Genomic DNA, 19695 nt, shown 5'->3' with positions numbered 1-19695 from the left:
TTTCTTCATTATTTGAAACCTCCATTAAAAACGTATCTTATAAATCGACTCCACCAGTGTTAATAAGCAGAGCAAAGCAATAAGCACACAAATACGAGGGAAGTCCTGAAGGCTCAGTAGAAATGTGTTGATCCTCTCCAGCATTACTAAGCAGCAGCAGCAGTCAGGCTTGCACACAGTCAAGGCTTTAACTGTGTGTGTCGGGTGGGGGGGATGGTAGAGGCAGGCAGTCACAGAGAATGCTGTCCCAGTGCAAGAGCAGTCACTGCAGCAAACTCTTAAAGCATTACGAATATTTAACGGGTACAACATTCTGCACCTATTCTGGTGCCAGTATTTAAGGAGGCATTCTAAAATGTATTTTCACAAGAGACAGAGACTAAAACATTGAAGCATTTTAAGTAGTAAAAAGATACTCTGCTTCATTGTGCATGTTAATAACAAAGACAATTGTTCTAGGTTACAGGCACACATGGTTCTTTACTTCTTGCCTTCACTGCAAACTCAGTGAATCCACTGTTCTGGTGCTGAAGCACATTGACCAACACTGGTTACAGACAGACACAAAGGCTGGGAGCAAACAAGTTCAAATGAAGAAGAATTGGGTTTTTTTTTTATACAGTAAAATCCACAATGGATGAATTTGGGAAGACAACAATGGTAATATTTCAAAAAACATGGCTTTATTAAAGCATTTAATTACAAGAACCAAAAAATAAAAATAAAAAAATAAACCCAGAGCTGCTACTTGTAATGTCATACTTGCTAAAAGAAACCAGTTTGGGTGAAATGCTCTATTCAGGACAACACAGTTTTATTATATTTAACACATGCGCTGACCTGTAAGACACAAACTGCATTGTCTTTAATGAAACACACTGTTATTTTAACATGGTTTTGCTCCACAGCAACACAGTGAGCTGCTGAAACCAGGTTACAGAAGACAAGCAGAGACAGGCTTTCTGTCTGATTGTTTCTTTCTTATTCTGGGGGTCAGCTACCCAGTACAGACCTTGCCTAATAAAGCGCACCCCTCAACACTGATATTCTTTGGTGCCTCGTGCTGTGAATGTTCACCAGCACTATCACCCTAAGATAGTTCTTATTAATGTCATTAATGAAGACAGTGCACACTTAACCCACTAAATTTTCAAATGCATTCTGCAAGCTTATACACATTGCGAAGCGAGACTGAGTCCTTTAAACAGACAGAAACCTTGTTCTTTAGGTTAACAGTCTAATAACAAGTATCTATTAGGAATACAAAGGAATGGAACTAATTACAAACCTTCTCATAATACCTTTGTTACATATTTACAACACTACTGCTATAGCTGGTTATTTTTAATGATTCGTTACTGTTTGATTATTTTTTAAAGGATCCTTAAAACCAAGATGTCTTTTTTTTTTTTTTCCTTTTTTGTCCAGCGATGTTTAAAGTGCTAACAAAGGCGTTGGACTGGTTCAGCATTACATAAACATGTCATCATACCCAGGAGGGGGCATGTGATCCGGATCTGGGCTGAAAGAAACAAGAAGAAACATTTACAAGCAGACCAATGCATTTTAAAAGACCATTCTGACTGATAACTCTGGGTTCCATAATCTTGCTGCACAAAAGGTACATTTTAAATTATCTACAAGGAGGACCAAAGTCCAACTTTAACATCCAAAGGGACCCACATACCCTGGCCTTCCGACTGGTCCGAAGGGATCAAACCGGGCTCCTGGCGGAACAGCGCCTGGGGGAAGTCTCATTGGGATCCCGGCAGAGGGATCCAATCCTGATCTTGGAAAACCAGCTCTCAGCGGGTCCATTATCATCCCCCCTGGACGGCCCCTGCAGAATGAACACACATTCCAGCCATGTTAGCGCTGGGAAAGCTGCAGCTCAGAACCCTAGAACACAGCTTGAAGAATGAACACACATTCCAACCGTGTAAGCGCTAGAACACAGCCTGCAGAATGAACACACATTCCAGCTGTGTTAGCGCTGGGAAAGCTGCAGCTCAGAACCCTAGAACACAGCCTCAGAATGAACACACATTCCAGCTGTGTTAGCGCTGGGAAAGCTGCAGCTCAGAACCCTAGAACACAACCATGAATAGAGAAGACTGGTGTTCAAACCTGCATTTAACAGCTCAATTACTTTCTGGATCAAGCATCCGTTTACCAACTCACAGTGCGATTCACCCGGTCATTCTGTCGTTGGGGATTTGAATGAATGCAACATAAGATCTCAAAACGAGATCTGGTATTAAAACACAGTATGACTTTCATTTGAAATGCTTTACAGCACACAGGGTTAACTGCAGCACTGCTTAACGTTTCATTAGCTTTAGCTTTGGGAGCTGTTTTTGAACGGAATTCATGTTTTTCATGCAAACCCTGCTATCCAGCTGATGAGCGGAGCAGTGTCAGCTTTCTCCCCTCTGAAACCGCAGTTTCAAACCAGAACATGGGAAACGGCATTTCAATTGAAGGGTTTGCAAAAAGGAAGTAAAATGGGCATGTGAAAAAGATCTGTATTGTTGACATGTTCAGAGATTAAAACAATGTGGCGGTGAAAGGAGATTATACACAGTACTGTGCAAAAGTTTTAGGCAGGTGTGAAAAAATGCTGTAAAGTAAGAATGCTTTCAAAAATAGACATGTTAATAGTTTATATTTATCAATTAACAAAATGCAAAGTGAGTGAACAGAAGAAAAATCTACATCAAATCAATATTTGGTGTGACCACACGTTGCCTTCAAAACAGCATCAATTCTTCTAGGTACACTTTCACAAAGTCAGGGATTTTATAGTCAGGTGTATGATTAAACAATTATACCAAACAGGTGCTAATGATCATCAATTCAATATGTAGGTTGAAACACAATCATTAACTGAACCAGAAACAGCTGCATAGGAGGAATAAAACTGGGTGAGGAACAGCCAAACTCAGCTAACAAGGTGAGGTTGCTGAAGACAGTTTATTGTCAAAAGTCATACACACATGGCAAGACTGAGCACAGCAACAAGACACAAGGTAGTTATACTGCATCAGCAAGGTCTCTCCCAGGCAAAAATTTCAAGGCAGACAGGGGTTTCCAGATGTGCTGTCCAAGCTCTTTTGAAGAAGCACAAAGAAATGGGCAACGTTGAGGACCATAGATGCAGTGATCTGCCAAAGAAACTTACTGCAGCAGATGAAAGACACATCGTGCTTACTTCCCTTCGCAATCGGAAGATGTCCAGCAGTGTCATCAGCTCAAAATTGGCAGAAAACAGTGGGACCGTGGTACACCCATCTACTGTCCGGAGAAGAAGTCTGGTCAGAAGTGGCCTTCATGGGACTTGTGGCCAAAAAGCTATACCTCCAACGTGGAAACAAGGCCAAGCGACCCAACTATGCACGACAACACAGGAACTCGGGTGCAGAAAAATGACAGCAGGTGCTCTGGACTGATGAGTCAAAATTTGAAATATTTGACTGTAACAGAAGGCAGTTTGTTCGCCAAAGATCATCAAGTCTGTCTGGGATTAGATGAAGACAGAGAAGCAACTGAGGCTGCCTAAATCCACAGAAGAACTGTGGTTAGTTCTCCAAGATGTTAGAGCCAACTTACCTGCAGAGTTCCTTCAAAAACTGTGTGCAAGTGTACCTAGAAGAATTGATGCTGTTTTGAAGGCAAAGGATGGTCACACCAAATATTGATTTGATGTAGATTTTTCTTTTGTTCACTCACTTTGCATTTTGTTAATTGATAAATATAATCTATTAACATGTCTATTTTTGAAAACATTGTTACTTTACAGCATTTTTTCACACCTGCCTAAAACTTTTGCACAGTACTATATATATATATATATATATATATATATATATATATTTCTTGGACAACACCTGTAATGGAATTTTATTGGGAGAATCATAGAATTTAGCTGTGTACCAACTGCAAAAACGCTACCTCGGAGCATGTTGGTCTATCATTGATACGTTCTGATCAGTCCATGTGTGCTTGGCTATTACGGTCTAAGTAGTTTACAGGGTTTTATATTTCTCTGTTCGCTCATGTTCCAATGCTCTTCAAGTGACAAAAGCAACCATTTTCTCCTGATGAAGCCTTTGAGATCTGTGCTTTCATCAACCGCCCGCATCTTCACAAGAGGAATCTGTTTTAATCCAGAGACCAAGGCAGACGTCAAGAACAGCGCTGTGGATTAAGAATCACGTGTCCCTTCCAAAATAGGTACATTTCCAAAAAAAAAAAAAAAAAAAAATGGATAAAACACATTTACCTCGACAATACCTGCAACCCTCGCACTGAGCACATATAAAACTGCGAGATGACATGAATTTACACGGTTTATCTAACCACATGCTGCTCAGCTGTATGCTTGCCTGGATGTCATCTACACAGCGTCCCCGACGGCCAGCAGCATCCTTCTGTTTATTGCTTTTCTCAAGGAGAGCTGCTGTAGTCACACTAATCACCAGATGCTGCTGCTGCTTCTCTAGATTCAGTGAAACAGCTGCACGGAAAATACAATCCCTTCCTGGGGCTCTTTAGAAAGTACATTCAATTATTCATCATCTTTATTTCTAAACTAAAACTGGAATGTCTTTAGATTTTCTTTTAAATAATTCAAAGCAGAATGCACTGCTGTCTAGCGTATAATATTGAGGCAGCTGCGTTGGCTGCAATGGCTGGTGGCCGGAGCACAGAGAACTGGTCCCTGCTTAATCCCCGGGACCCCACAAACACATGCACTTGCTTCTGCATTGAATTGATTGCCACGCTGCAAGAGAATCTCAAATAAACTGAAATTCTCCAGGACTGTTTGTAGCTTTCAAACAGCAGTCTGCTTGTGTGGAGAGTTAGAGACCTACACCAGTATCTGTGTGTTGGAAAAACAAATCAAGAGAGAATTACTTGATGTTGGTTCAGTGTAACAGAGCTACGGCATGGGAAACAGTAAGCACATCTTTTTCAGTGCTGGATTGGATTGCTTTCCAAGGCATGCCTCTTTATTAACCTGGTTTCATACGGCTGTGGCACACGAGCGGCTTGCATGACAGTCAGTGTTTACTGTAGAAAGCTTTGGAACGAGGGCTGGAAATGGCATCAAGGAGCTCAAGGGCAAGCGATAACCTTGACAGTGCGGATGGCATTTCAATCCACAGCCATCTGCTTTGAAAGCAGATCAATAGAGAGATACCATTCCCTAGATACACTGTACACATAAAGCTGGCATATTCCACTCAGTCAAATGTTTAAAAGAAAGGGCCAGGCTCTTACCCGAAGGGATCTAAATCTGCTCCTCCAGCTGCAAAAGGGTTCATGGGCTCAGCCCTGAAATAAAAGGAAAAAAAAACACACATTCTGCACCGTCACAACGAAGCAGCAAAACAAGAGCCATGTACACAACCCCACAAAACACAGGCATCCTTATTACACGCTACAGTGCGGAACTGTGACCTGCATAGAAGGGGCTTGTTATAAAAGGGATTACTCATGGCATTAGGGTAACATTCCAATGGACTGCAAATCAGTGATAGAAATGCAGCACCTCTCGTAACCCAGTACTGCTTGCGATCACACCTGCTACTGCAATGTATATTGTATTCCAAGATAAATGCAATTAATTAGCGGTTTTCAGATTCTCCTGTATTTCCCCCATAGCGGAGCAGTGCTGACACACACCAGTGTGCACACCACCAATTAACAATCCAAGCCCTGCTGTGAATATTTATAGAATGGGAAACACAAAAGCTCCTTAATAACCCCAAACAAACCAGACTGTATCTGCAGCCCTGCTGCAGTAAGTACACCTTTTCAGAGCAGACGCGACCGCTGAACATTACAGTCTGACTTTGCTGAAGGGCTCGTTGCACTGTCTGCGCTGTGCTTCTCAAGTGGGCTTTTCATCCGCTTCTACTGCAGTGATATTTACTGTTAGAATTTACACAGCATTATCACAATACTAGTTCAGTCTTGTCTAGATTAAACGAGAGACTGCACCTGGGAAAGCATCTACAGTGTGAGCATCTCTACACTGCAACACAGACTAATCTACAGTGTGAGCATCTCTATTGCAACACAGACTAATCTACAGTGTGAGCATCTCTACACTGTAACAGACTACTCTACAGTGTAAGCATCTCTGTACTGCAACACAGTTGCTGCTGTCTGTCTGACAAGGGTACTCCTCGCTCTGAAATTTATTCAGCAAAAGCAAGAGAGTTGCAAAGGTGCAAAAAATGAAGAAATAAATAAATTGCTCTCTGCAGAGGATCATTTGAGGTGCACTTTGCTGTCCTTGACACAGATCCTTCAGCATGAGTCCTGAATAAATATACAGCAAAGCTGAAATCTTGAACTTAGATTACCAGAGCTTACACTAACTCTGTTTGTGTCTTTCACGTTGGACTGGATGGGATCAATGCAGTTGAAAAAGGCAAGCAGCAAAAAGCAAAAGGCAAGACGATCAATACAATGTGAACGGTGGGAGCACATCCTGTTTTAACAGCGAGGGAAGGCAAATGAGACAAGTGAAGCCATCGTCTCGCTACTGGAAACCATGCCAACGACAGCTCTTAAGAGTTGACCATTTGCTTAAGGCTCTACACAAGCAAACATTGAGTCCATGTTGCCTCATTAGCCTAGAAATGCAAAGTAGCCATGGCAAGGGCAGTGTTCTTGGGATCTCCAGCTCAGATCCTGTATAATGCATGTTACAGAATGCTCCTCATTCATTCAATCAGAACACTATTGCACAGCCCTTTCCAATACATCAGTTAGCAGTGGGAAACGTAAACAAAACACAACCAAGGTGAAGATGACAAAAACCTTTTCAGAATCATTCCGAACACTGACCAAGTGTATTTGTGTTTCTTGCAACACAGTTTACACTGTGGTACTGTTCTACTGACGCCACCTTGTGGCCAGTTTGTGGTGCAGATCTCAACATCTTTAAATGGTACTCGAGAGTCTCAGGTGTAATGTATACAGTACATATAATGCAGCTTGTGCAATAATAATAATAACTGTTCTTGAATAGTCATGTGCCCATGAGTGGTACATTTAGACAAGTCACCAAAAGTGGTTCAGTAACAGATCAGTATTTTTTTTCTGATAAATGAACTTCAATAATGTGACACTGACCCAGGACCCCCTCTTCTCTTCACTGTTATTATTATTATTATTATTATTATTATTATTATTATTATTATTATTATTATTATTATGCTGACTGGTTTCACAGATCCCAATAAATTGTAACATTGGACTAGTTTACCTAAACTAACATCAGGAACTAAGATTAGTGTTAATCTGGGTCTGTGAATCATCAGTGGCTGGTTTCACACACCTTGGTTAGCACTTGTCTTGGATTAAGGCAGACCAAGATTCTGTGAAACCAGCTGTAAGCAAGATAGTCCGAGGTCAGTGCTTGTGACGTTCAGTGAAACCAGCTGAACGTATGTTCTGAGACCCCACGCTTCTCACACCCTTACCAGCCAGGCTGCCTGGCAGGCGTTCTTGCTGGTATTCGGAAAGGGTCCTCATCCTGCAGGCTCTTATTACAGGACTTGGCGGGTTCTTTACCCTTCCCAGACCCAGACCTGGACCCAGGCCCAGAAGAAAGGATTGCTGACTGCACTCGCCCTCCCAGTTCTTCTGTGTTCTTAAAAACCCTGCAAGGAAAAGAAACGGCAGGTCACGCTGTGCACAGCTCCAGACTAACAGCATTCCCCAGGAAATGGATCAAGTGTGTGAAGCAAAGACTGAACTGCACAGCTGTCAGTGCTACTCCACACACTGAGTGCTACTGCACACATTACTAAGTGCAGTGGTGACCAAGCCTGTGCAGTAAAACCCAGTGTGCTTCGAAATGCTGAGCAATGGGAGTCCCGCCCCTGCACTGCATTAGCAAAACGTCATGGTATGTGTAAGCTAATAGCACCAACAGAGTACATGAATAACAGCGACATTCAACAAACCTGTCGAAATCGTGAAGACGGTCACAATTCACATAATCGCTTAGGCTCACTGTCATATCCGCAACTTGATCCGAGCCGGAACGCTGCAAAAACAAAAGAAACCATCTAAATGAAACAGCAACAGAAACAATCTAACTGAAACAGCAACAGTAACAATCTAACTGAAACAGCTAGAGCACAGTTCTGTGCTGTGCACTGTTCTAACTTATCTGCACCATTCCACTTTAGATATTGTTATTAGTATGACTAGTATTAGCAGTTGTAGTGGATCTCTCTACATCTCTTGAAAATACTTTAAACAAGACATAATAATAATAATAATAATAATAATAATAATAATAATAATAATATTGATGCCAAATAGTGACATAAATAAACTCTCGTTGTTTACCAAAGCGATTCTCTAACATCACACTGTCTGTATAAAATCATTTAAACTTCCAGTTGCAAGCAGAACGGTATTACTGAACGCTTACCATGACGTTGAAAATGACGGAGGAGTCCACAGTGATGGCTTTCACAAGCAGCTGGGCTTTGCTATCATTGGACTCGTAACGCAGTGTGTAGAGCTCGCGGCTTTCGTTCCAGTCAGCAGGCAGCAATTCCGATCTCCTGTCATTGATCCCTTGCTATTACATCGATATATAAATACATCCTGTTATTATGAAATCTCGGAGGTGGCAAACTTACAAATACACACTGTACATAAAAAGTCATAACGGAAATCTATGTGTACCCCAAATTCTCACCGTTTCGAGAAGTTAGCATCAGTGGTCACACATATTTATTTGTGTTTCTGAAAAAGTTGTTATCTTAACTTCTAAGAACGATACTGCTTCAATCTCGGAATCTCTGTGCAAACGTGTTAATAAAAAATCGAACTTGTAAAACAATAACTCAATCAAATCCATTATTATCATGAATGGCATGATGTGATGTCATGTGTAAGGTAACCTGAACAAACTCATCGTTTCTTACCTGGTCTCCAGTCCCAAGGCATTTATAGCCGTGTCTTATAATTTCCCAATGCACGAAACAGAGCAAGGCATCCTGCGGCGACGCGACGCTATCGATGACAGAATTATACAGCAGCTCCAAACCAGCCATCTTGACTAATGAGTCAACAAAACGCTGAATCGAAACTCAAAACAAACTGCGTTTACTTGCGTTTTCCGTTCGTTTCACGTGTTGTGCTACATGGTGTTGAGCCGGAGCAGGAACATGAACGTCCTGAATGATGTGTTTTTTAAGTTCCGTTCCGACACAGTGCAGGTGAGTGACGCGTTTGTTGTCATGTCCTGCCCATTGTGACGAGAAATTTAAGAAAAAAAAAAAAAAAAGACACGTTTCACGCACTTTGTCATTTTACAACATGCACGTGTTTTAGTTTAGTTTTTGTTTTTGCTAGTAGCGTTGAGTTTTGAAAACGTGTTAAGAATGAAAATACATTAGCCGTTTGCAGTGATAGATCACAGTGCTTTTGCAATTATTACATCCGAACAATTCTAGCCAGACTAGCATTGTACTATTGCTATGCACCGAACTGCATCTAACACGGTCTTTGATTACTGCATTATACTTCTGTGGTGCTGTATTTGGAGGAGCAAGGCACCTGCAGCGTGACTTCTGAACCCTAACCATGCAAACCTAATATCAACCGCTAGAGGGCAGTCAAAGTGCACGGTGGAATTATGATGTGCCGCATTTAACAAACATTCTCGTTTATATTCATGCATGTGCACAGCGAATTTCGTTACTGTTAGCATTGTTATTATTATCAAACAATGCAATTATTATTATAGTTTTATGTGGGTTTCCATCAGATGTGGCCTACGAGTTAGGACAATATATGACAGAGATATGTTACCTTGTAACTTTCTCTGTGAATCGGTGTATTATTTCTTGGTTTTCTGTCCAGGATTTCCAATGTGCAGCTCTCTCCCAGTGTTTGTATAAAGCAGGGCAGGCGCAAAAGTGTAGCATAAACGCATTTAGACCCCCCCCCCCCCCTTCTTTTTCAGCTCCAGAAGCTCATCTTAAAGCTCACGTAATGAAGCCCGTGACGTCTGCTTCTGTTTTACAATATCTAAAACACATTTTACACTCGGCTATATTTATAACTTTTGCTATTTAAATTCCTTAAAGAAACGATTATATGCATACTATCTTAAAAAAAAAAAAAAAAAAAACCTTTAGTATAACACTGTAGATAGTAGAGCAGTTTGTGCGCAAACTTTTTATATGCCGGTTCCCCTTTTTTTAGAATTTGCAAATCCGTCAAAAAATAAACTATATGTAGCCTGATTTTTTTTTTTTTTTTTTTAAACTTGGCGATTCAACATTTACCCTAACAGATACATTTGAAAAACATTATCGTTCAGCAATTAAATCTAAAAAAAAAATAATAATAATAATAATAATAATAATAATAATAATAATAATAATAATAATAATAATAATAATATGAAAAAAAAATAACTTTGGGTATTTCAGAAAAAAAAGTGTTTTTTTGTTTATAAAACGGGTCGATTTAACATCGTTTGCCCACGTTCGTCGGTGCGTTTGAGCCGCGCAAACTAAACCGTAACATGTAAGAGTTGCCGGTAAACGGCGATTTGAGGCTGAACATTCTTATTAAAATAATTGTATTTTGCGCAATCTGGATTATTATTATTATTATTATTTTTGTTAAATCTAGGAAAAAAATGCGCGATTTACATTAAATCCGTGGGGGGAAAACAGCTGTTAAAACATTAGTGTTTTGTTTTGTTCTTTAAACTCGTATCCCCTATATGGTAGCAGTCATTTCGACTCTGTGCACTGCAGCTCACTCATACTCGCCATTCCAAACAGCATTTCTGCGGCTGTACAAGTCCTCGAGTCAACGGCTTATTTGAACGGTAAGAACTTGGATTAATTAGCTGTCATTTATGTATTTATTTAAAATGTTCTATCCTTTAAATTATTATTTTTTTTTTTTTTTTTTTTTTTTTACAGAACTGCCCGTTTAGTCATAATCGCGCCGCCTTTGTTACTTTCCGCGCCCCCGCTTTACGCACCACTGTGCTAGAGAGACCGATACCACTGCAGTGTCTTAGGACAGGGCGAGTCAGGCTCTTTAGTATAGTTCTGTTTAAACTAGAGCAGCGGTCCCCAAACTTGTGATTTGCACGTACCCCCTTCCAGACCTATCAACTGTCTGCGTGCCCCTAGCGTACAGGTTTAGAGTTTCATACAATATAAATGATTATAATAATATAGGTTTTAGTCAATACCCCCCCACACGAAATTGGTGCATAATAAACACTGGAACACATTGGAAATGGTGACTCAGTTCAGGTTGACTTCATCAGCACTTTCCCACTTACAAAACACAAACCTAACACATAAAAAACAAACCCAAACCACCTTTCCCAATGCAGCGTGACAGTGTCTGTGATATAATTCAGCTGCAGGCTATTGGATACACATCCCCTTCACTCAATGAAGATATTAATGGGGTGTTGAAAGAATAGCATTTCTAAATGGGCAGTTCATTCAATATAGACTCGGACAGATGAAAGCCTCGTCTGGGCTTGTCCTGTAAGACCCTTGTAGTGCCCATAGCTGCTGTGCTACGCTGTAAGCATTGGAATGCAATGTACATTACAGAAGTCTTATTAATCTAATCTAGTGAATGGAAATATGATCATCCATTGAAGTGACTCAAAAAGGACTACGTGTGATCAGAATGGATAAGTTATGCACAGTTTTCCAGAGACTCGCCGTGCAGCTGAGTTGAGTAACAGTAAAGAGTCAGCCCTCACAGTAAGTGGAAAAGCTGAGCATGCTCCCTCCTCCTCTGTCAGAGAGCTCACTTGATTTGTGAACTTCCACACTTGCAATTCTATTTGATGTACAGCACCTAGTTGGCAGACAGCTTGGGACACGTACAAGTAGCTTGATCTGATCCATTGAATGCAGAACCCTGTTCTACTAGTGTTTGTGAAACAGTAGGTGTGCTGCTTTTGAGGTCTTTGCCAGCTTATTGTGCACGGCAGCTGTGCTTCCCCTCTTAATGGCCAGAACAGCAGCCTGGTACATTGTACACCCTCAGTAACACACAGAGGTTTGATAGTTATATTAGCTAATGATCACCTTTCTCCTTGAGCAGTTTGCTACTTAGCGTTGTTGTGTTTTGTTTGTTCTGTGACCTGTTTTGTGTTGAGTTTCCAGTGCCTTGCTGCAGTTGGCATTCTTTCAATGGTTGTTACCAATAGCACTCAAGCCAAGGCAATGTAACCCTACCTCTCTTTGTAGTAGTGCATGGGTATTGCCTGTGGGACTGCCTCCCTGCCAGCTTATCTCTCAGCACCAGTTCAGTGATGTCAAACATACTTTCAAAGCAATACCATCTGGTGTGACATGCCAGCTGTTTTTATTCCCTAATAAAATGTTTCTTTTTAAACTGCAATGGTATTCCTGACTGAAGCATTATTTCATGAAGCCATTCACAGCGCTGCACGAGGCGTGAGAAACACGATACACAAGACTGTGTACTGGAAGAAACCATGCAGAGACTGGAATACCATGCAGATATTGGAAGAAACCATAAGATACTGGAATACCATGCAGATACTGGTAGAAACCATGAGATACTGGAATACCATGCAGATACTGGAAGAAACCATAAGATACTGGAATACCATGCAGATACTGGAAGAAACCATGAGATACTGGAATACCATGCAGATACTGGAAGAAACCATAAGATACTGGAATACCATGCAGATACTGGAAGAAACCTTGAGATAATGGAATACCATACAGATACTGGAAGAAACCATAAGATACTGGAATACCATGCAGATACTGGAAGAAACCTTGAGATAATGGAATACCATACAGATACTGGAAGAAACCATAAGATACTGGAATACCATGCAGATACTGGAAGAAACCATGAGATACTGGAATACCATACAGATACTGGAAGAGATAAATACCATGCAGAGATACTGGAATACCATGCAGATACTGGAAGAAACCATGAGATACTCGAATACCATGCAGAGACTGGAAGAAACCATGCAGAGACTGGAATACCATGCAGAGACTGGAAGAAACCATAAGATTCTGGAATACCATGAGATACTGGAAGAAACCATGAGATACTGGAATACCATGCAGATACTGGAAGAAACCATGAGATACTTGAATACCATGCAGAGACTGGAAGAAACCATGCAGAGACTGGAATACCATGCAGAGACTGGAAGGGTAAGACACGCAGTGAGCAAGAAACCGACTCATCAGCTGCACTGTGCTTTGTTTGTAATCCTGCCTGTTTGTGAAATTATATTTATCCTCAGAAGCAAACGGAGCCTGCTTATCCTGACCCACATGTGCCCTTGAACTGACTGATCTCCTGCGTTGTTCTGATGGAGTGTCCTGCCCCCATACATATATATGTGTGTTTATTATTATTATTATTATTATTATTATTATTATTATTATTATTATTATTATTATGATTTATGTATATACAGGACAGTGAGAAACCGATGTTATTTAATATTTTTATTATGTATTGTTTGGCTGGACGAGCGAGATGCCGTCTGCCATGGTATTGTTATTTTATTATTTGAAAATGCCTTGTGAGAATGTGTGACTGTCAGCTAGTAATTATTGAATTGGCTGACAGTCACACATCTTTAGTAAACCCGTGCAGAATGTGACCGAGGGATAATGAGATCATTGATAGCCAGTTAATCCCTCAGTCACCACTGTAAGAACCAGCAGCTCGGGCTGCACGGTGAAGTGTGTTCAGAGTGGAGAACGAGAGTCGAGAGAAAGGAGGTAATTAGAAACATAGAAAGCTTACAGTGCTATTCACACTGGTTTGGGTGTATGAGTTATTATTTTGCACCAGCGTGATACTTGTTTGGTTATATGAGTTATTATTTGTTTGTTCTTTTGGCCAACGTGCCCTTTTGTTTTGAGTTTTGTTCTGTTAAAACATTTACTTTTGTTTGTTTAATGGAATACTGAGTGCCGTCGCGTCTCAGTTTGCACCGCCAATCCCTTGCTGTGGTTTTTGTTTCTGGTCTGATGTCACCCCTGCAGCCACCCTGTTCACACAAATTGTTGCACCCAAATAAAAGAGGCTTCGCGATATAGATAATTGAAGTTGTATGTTTTAAACTGTTCAGCCTTTCCGTGGTTTACCAAGTACATTTAGTAATATTTTCAAAAAGAAGAGTGTACTGTACACCAGCCTGCTATGATTAGTCAAGAAGCTTCACTTCCACCACAAGGCTGGGCGTGTATTTATCTGCTGTCCTGCAGATTCTTACAGCTGCATGTGATTTAGCATGACCTTCAATCCTTGCACACCAGCACTGCCAAGACTCTTTTAATGGGACTCGTCGTGCAGTTCAATGTGGTTTCCTTACTGCGGATCCTTACAGTAAACAAGCTGTACCTTTGACTTTGCAATCAATGCAATCTTTTTCATTGCCTGTCGGATGAAGCACACAACCTCCTGCCAAAATCTCTCCAGTGTTCTTGCAGTAAGAGCGCTGGTGCTTTCTCAGCTGAAACACCCCCCTCCACATGCAGTGCTGTGTATACAGTTTTTTTTTTTTATAATTGGAAAGTGCACAGCTTTGACAACATGATTCCACTCTCCAGCAGTATTCAAGACCTCAAGTTACTACCTATTCGTGTGTGAGCTTTATGTTTTAGCAATAAAAAGGAAGCTTGTAAAATGTTAGAAGAATTGCTTGCATGTGTAGACTGCAATCTCAGTCTGCAGTGTACAGCAATTAGCTCTTCACTGAATTATTTTTATAGTTGAGGTTAATTGCATTTTTTGGGGGAGGGGGGGTATATAATTTCACCCAATTCTACCTATTATTATTATTATTATTATTATTATTATTATTATTATTAGTAGTAGTAGTAGTAGTAGTAGTAGTAGCAGTAGCAGTCCTTTCATTATTAGTATTGTCATTATTATTCAAGACTCTTTCACTGCACATGGTTAGATGTAGAGACAGACTGTCAAGAGTAAGGAAAAGGAATCCAAGCAGAGTTGCTTTGATTCTCAAAGCCCATTGTTGCTAATTCGTTGTACTGATGGTCATATACAACGTGTTTTCAGAACCACATCCGGCAGCTTGACGTGAGTCACTGACATTTGTGAAAGTTTCCCGGGGGATATCCTAACGCTCATGTTTCCAAGCGCTTTCATCTTAGTGATGGTCTGCTTGCATCAGTCTCCTCATTAAACATCAGGCTTTTTATTCAAATTGCTCCATTATTTGACCACACTTAGAACATCTGGGGGTCAGAAAGCAGAGGTCATTTATGACCTTTCCCTAGCTGTGTGCACTCAGAGCTGGTAATGTACATTCATACACTCTCCCTAGCTGTGTGCACTCAGAGCTGGTAATGTACATTCAAACACTCTCCCTAGCTGTGTGCACTCAGAGCTGGTAATGTACATTCATACACTCTCCCTAGCTGTGTGCACTCAGAGCTGGTAATGTACATTCAAACACTCTCCCTAGCTGTGTGCACTCAGAGCTGGTAATGTACATTCAAACACTCTCCCTAGCTGTGTGCACTCAGAGCTGGTAATGTACATTCAAACACTCTCCCTAGCTGTGTGCACTCAGAGCTGGTAATGTACATTCAAACACTCTCCCTAGCTGTGTGCACTCAGAGCTGGTAATGTACATTCAAACAATAAAAAGGGGGTAAAAGTAAAATCTGTGCCTGTGAATCATCAAATGTTAACAGAGATCAAATTGGAACATATTCTGCAAACAAACTAACAGGCTGCCCGCTGAGTCTTCTTTTACATAACAAGTCAGTTTAATAATATAATGCAAGTCTGTGGCCGTGCTTGGAAGGGTTCCACATTCTCAAGGGTTGACTTCCGTGCGCCGGCCTTGTTTGCCTCTTATTCATATCTGCGATGAAGTTGCAGTTTAAAATAAAAGCGTAATCGATAATTCAATTAGATTTTTTTCAAAACCGTATTCGCATAAGAGAAACGTCAGGTTTAGAAGGAGAGGAGGCTGTTCAGACCATCAGTTCTCGTCTGATTTGATCCCAGAGTTTAGTCAGGTGGTTTTTATCCCAAAGATCCTGAAGTCTTTTAAGACTACGACTGAGCAGAAATTAGATAAATGCATTTACTATTATATGTGTTACTAGAAGTTCAATATGAAATACAATGTGAGTTTGTATAATAATTCATGATGAAGAAAATCAGTACTTTAGTGGCGTCCCGGTCTCTTCAGATTTAGGACTAGGACCGCTGCTCAGAATTGTAACACTAAAAGGGGAAGGGGAAGGTGCAGAATAAGTGAAGTCATATATGAACTTACTCACTTATCCTTTTGTGTCACTCTCTTGGTTTTCAGTGACTGTTACACATAACTTGAGCTGAGGAGTCTTTGTGAGACATGTCTTTTCTGCACATCTCTGTTGAAGATATGGCTTCTATGAGAGCCTGAATCAGTGAGAGTGCAGACCATGTCTAGAGTAATCATGGAATAGCCAGTGTGGGGTGGTGAGTCGGAAACACTTACACAACAAAACCAATTTTTGAAGGTCAACTTTTTAAAGACAGACCAAAAACAGCTACTGATATTTAAAAAACAAACAAAGGGTTTGCAAAACAAGTAATCACTAATCAAAACTGAATTCCTCAATTATAAGTGAGTAACATGTAGGCCTGCATTTGGAATCTCATAAAGACCATTCCTTTCTTTGAGGCATTTACATTGCTTCACACGGAAACTCTGAAACTAGGAGTGATTGCAACATAACATCTTGTTTTCAAATGTGGAAAAATAACCTTTCAGATATGTATTCAATCATACAGTCATACAGTCATTTAAAGGTTAATTCAACTTTCTATCCTTTTTAGAGATACCACCACTGCTACAACTACTTTCAAAAACTCTGTTTAGCACTAATACCCTCAGTGTGTCACCTTCATCACTAATACCTTCAGTGTGTTACCTTCATCACGAATACTAGTCTGATCTAGACAGTATTCAGAACTGGACAGACACATGTCAAATTACATTTAATATAGAAAAGTGTAAGGTACTGCAAGCAGGCAATAAAAATGTCCATTATGAATACCATATGTTGACTCAGAAATGTCTTCATCTAGACAATGTGGGGAAGCTATGAAAAGGCCAACAAAATTCTCAGTTATATAGTGAAAAGTGTTCAATTTAAATCAAGAGAAATAATGTTAAAACTGTACAATGCATTAGTAAGACCACATCTTGAATATTGTGTTCAGTTCTGGTCACCTCGTTACAAAAAGGATATTGCTGCTGTAGAAAGAGTGCAAAGAAGAGCGACCAGAATTATTCCGGGTTTAAAAGGCATGTCAGATGCAGACAGGCTAAAAGAATTGAATCTATTCAGTCTTGAACAAAGAAGACTACGCAACGATCTGAATCAAGCATTCAGAATTCTAAAAGGTATTGACAATGTAGACCCAAGGGATGAATTATTAAAAAAAAACAAGGACCAGGGGTCACAAATGGAGATTAGATAAAGGGGCATTCAAAACAGAAAATAGGAGGCACTTTTTACACAGAATTGTGAGAGTCTTGAACCTTCAACAAGCTGCTTGTTGAGAAGGAGATGTCATGTTCTTCTAATCTAATAACCTTATGTTCTTCTAATTTCTTCAAAGCTAACCTTCAAACTCAGCACAGACAGCAGGACTAGGGGATGCAGCTGGAATTGAAGTGTAGCTAGACCTCAAACAGGGAAGGAGACACTTCTTTACACAGAGAGTGCTGAGGGGATGGAATGGAGCACCAAGGGTTACCAAGCCACATTGTTGAAGATCCATCACTGTGATCCTTTAAGACCAAACTTGACAAAGTTTTCAGGATGAGCGTAGACAAGTCGAATGGTCTCCTCTCATTTGTAAATCTCAAATGTTCCTGTAATGCCTTCTTCCTGCTCTTGTCACAGTAACAGAGAGTCTGAAATATGAGTGTTTAGAAGGGAGAACTGACTTCATCTTCCTGCCTCACAAGCAACTTCCTATCTGCTTGCTTGTTTCTGCAATAATGTCAATTAAGTTAGCAAGCCCTTACAAGATGACCGTTTACCAAGGAACAAAGACAATCTGAGGGACAAATCAAGAAAGTGTACAGCACGTGGCAAAAATGATCAAATGAGCCGCTGAGTAAAAGCAGCAGTGGCAGTCAGTGAAACTAGCCACAATAATGTGAACATTACCAATCACCCACATGAGAACAGACGAACCCACACCAGCAAAAGCACTTCATTCAGAATGCAAAGCAACAATAGAAAACAAGCAAATTTCTCTCAGGATAAATGACAGTGAACAAATAGATAGAGAGAGAGAGAGAGAGAGAGAGAGAGAGAGACAGGAGACAGGGGGAGAGGAGATATAGTGAGATACAGAGTCAGAGAGAGAGAGAGAGAAACTGTAAATGGTAAAGATAACTGTGAAGTTTCTGAGAGCCAGGCTACCTAATCACGGCTAACTCCACATTGACTAAACCACTCCTTCTGGGGTCCAACTGCTTCTGATAATAATAAACGAATCACACATTTTAAAAGTGAAGGAACAGGACAATAAGTTCTGTGGGAACTCGGCACTTCCTTGACCGATATTGTAAAACTGTTAGAAAACCTTTCCTCCTGAACAGAACCAAGATTTTTTGTGACACTTCTTTTGATCTCTGCTTATTGCAAAAGCGCCTTGGCCCATTTAGATAAAGAAAAGTGGAAGCAGTTTTCCCTGCCCATTGGGAATCCGAGACAGTCCTTTTAAAATCAAGCTAGTAAGAGGATCCAACTCTGCGGTTTGGGCACAGCCCTTGTGAAGATTCCCAGTGTCTTGTGCACAATAACCAGATACCTGCGAACTGGTGTGCCACAAATAAGCACATCATTCTGATTTCAAAGAGTCGCATCTGTTGTGAATTGAATGTGTTGTGTGGCCACATGATGTTTACTGCAGCAAAACTGCGGTTGTTCTTCATCAAATCCAGACCTTTTTAAATGATTGCTTTCCAGAGTTTCAGTTTCGCAATTATTTCACCCTTGCACGCTTCTACAATTTTCCTAAGTTATATGATAACTTGGCTTTTGCAAAACTAAACTAATACATATTAATAGCTACTGGAAAACATAAGTCTCCCTTACGTTACTGAAAGTAATAGTCGAAACGTTTGTCTTAGAAACGTGCCTTATAATGTAGCAGTGAGCATTTTTGTGTTATGAATGATTCAATATTGACTTGATCAGTTGTGATGCCCAGTCAGGGAGCCAGAGCCCCTGGAGAGATTGAAAATGAGGTAGAGCTTGAGAGGAGGATATAAACTGAAAGCACATCACAGACAGCGAGGAGAGGCAGGGTTACAGATACCTGACATGAGTGTGGGCAGCGAGGAGAGGCAGAGTTACAGATACCTGGCATGAGTGTGGGCAGCGAGGAGAGGCAGAGTTACAGATACCTGGCTTGAGCTACTGCACCTCCTTAGTCCAATGCCTGCTTGGCTACTGCTGATGGTTTCAGTGGGGTTTCCTATCACTTAATAACACAGTTCGCTATTACACCTCACTGGGGTAACGTTTTAAAATAATTCATATGAATTTCAATAGAGTTTCATAGAATCTCATAGGAGATGCATCTGAATAGCACAGGTTG

The 19695-nt window shown here is 40.5% G+C and overlaps 1 protein-coding gene across 1 annotated transcript; it reads right to left on the bottom strand.

Annotated features, from left to right (window-relative positions):
• Positions 1–661: 661 nt before the first annotated feature.
• Positions 662–9194, bottom strand: psmf1 (proteasome inhibitor subunit 1). The gene is made up of 7 exons (XM_041256934.1): positions 8964–9194; positions 8462–8614; positions 7986–8068; positions 7500–7679; positions 5284–5337; positions 1688–1840; positions 662–1522 (listed from the first exon to the last, which is right to left on the bottom strand). Exons 1-7 carry the CDS (start codon positions 9090–9092, stop codon positions 1471–1473), a joined length of 804 nt encoding a protein of 267 aa, XP_041112868.1. The 5' UTR covers positions 9093–9194; the 3' UTR covers positions 662–1470.
• Positions 9195–19695: the final 10501 nt, after the last annotated feature.

Source organism: Polyodon spathula, chromosome 8 (assembly GCF_017654505.1).
Source record: "Polyodon spathula isolate WHYD16114869_AA chromosome 8, ASM1765450v1, whole genome shotgun sequence".
Taxonomy (NCBI): Eukaryota; Metazoa; Chordata; class Actinopteri; order Acipenseriformes; family Polyodontidae; genus Polyodon; species Polyodon spathula.
This window is presented reverse-complemented; position numbering and strand designations above follow the sequence as displayed.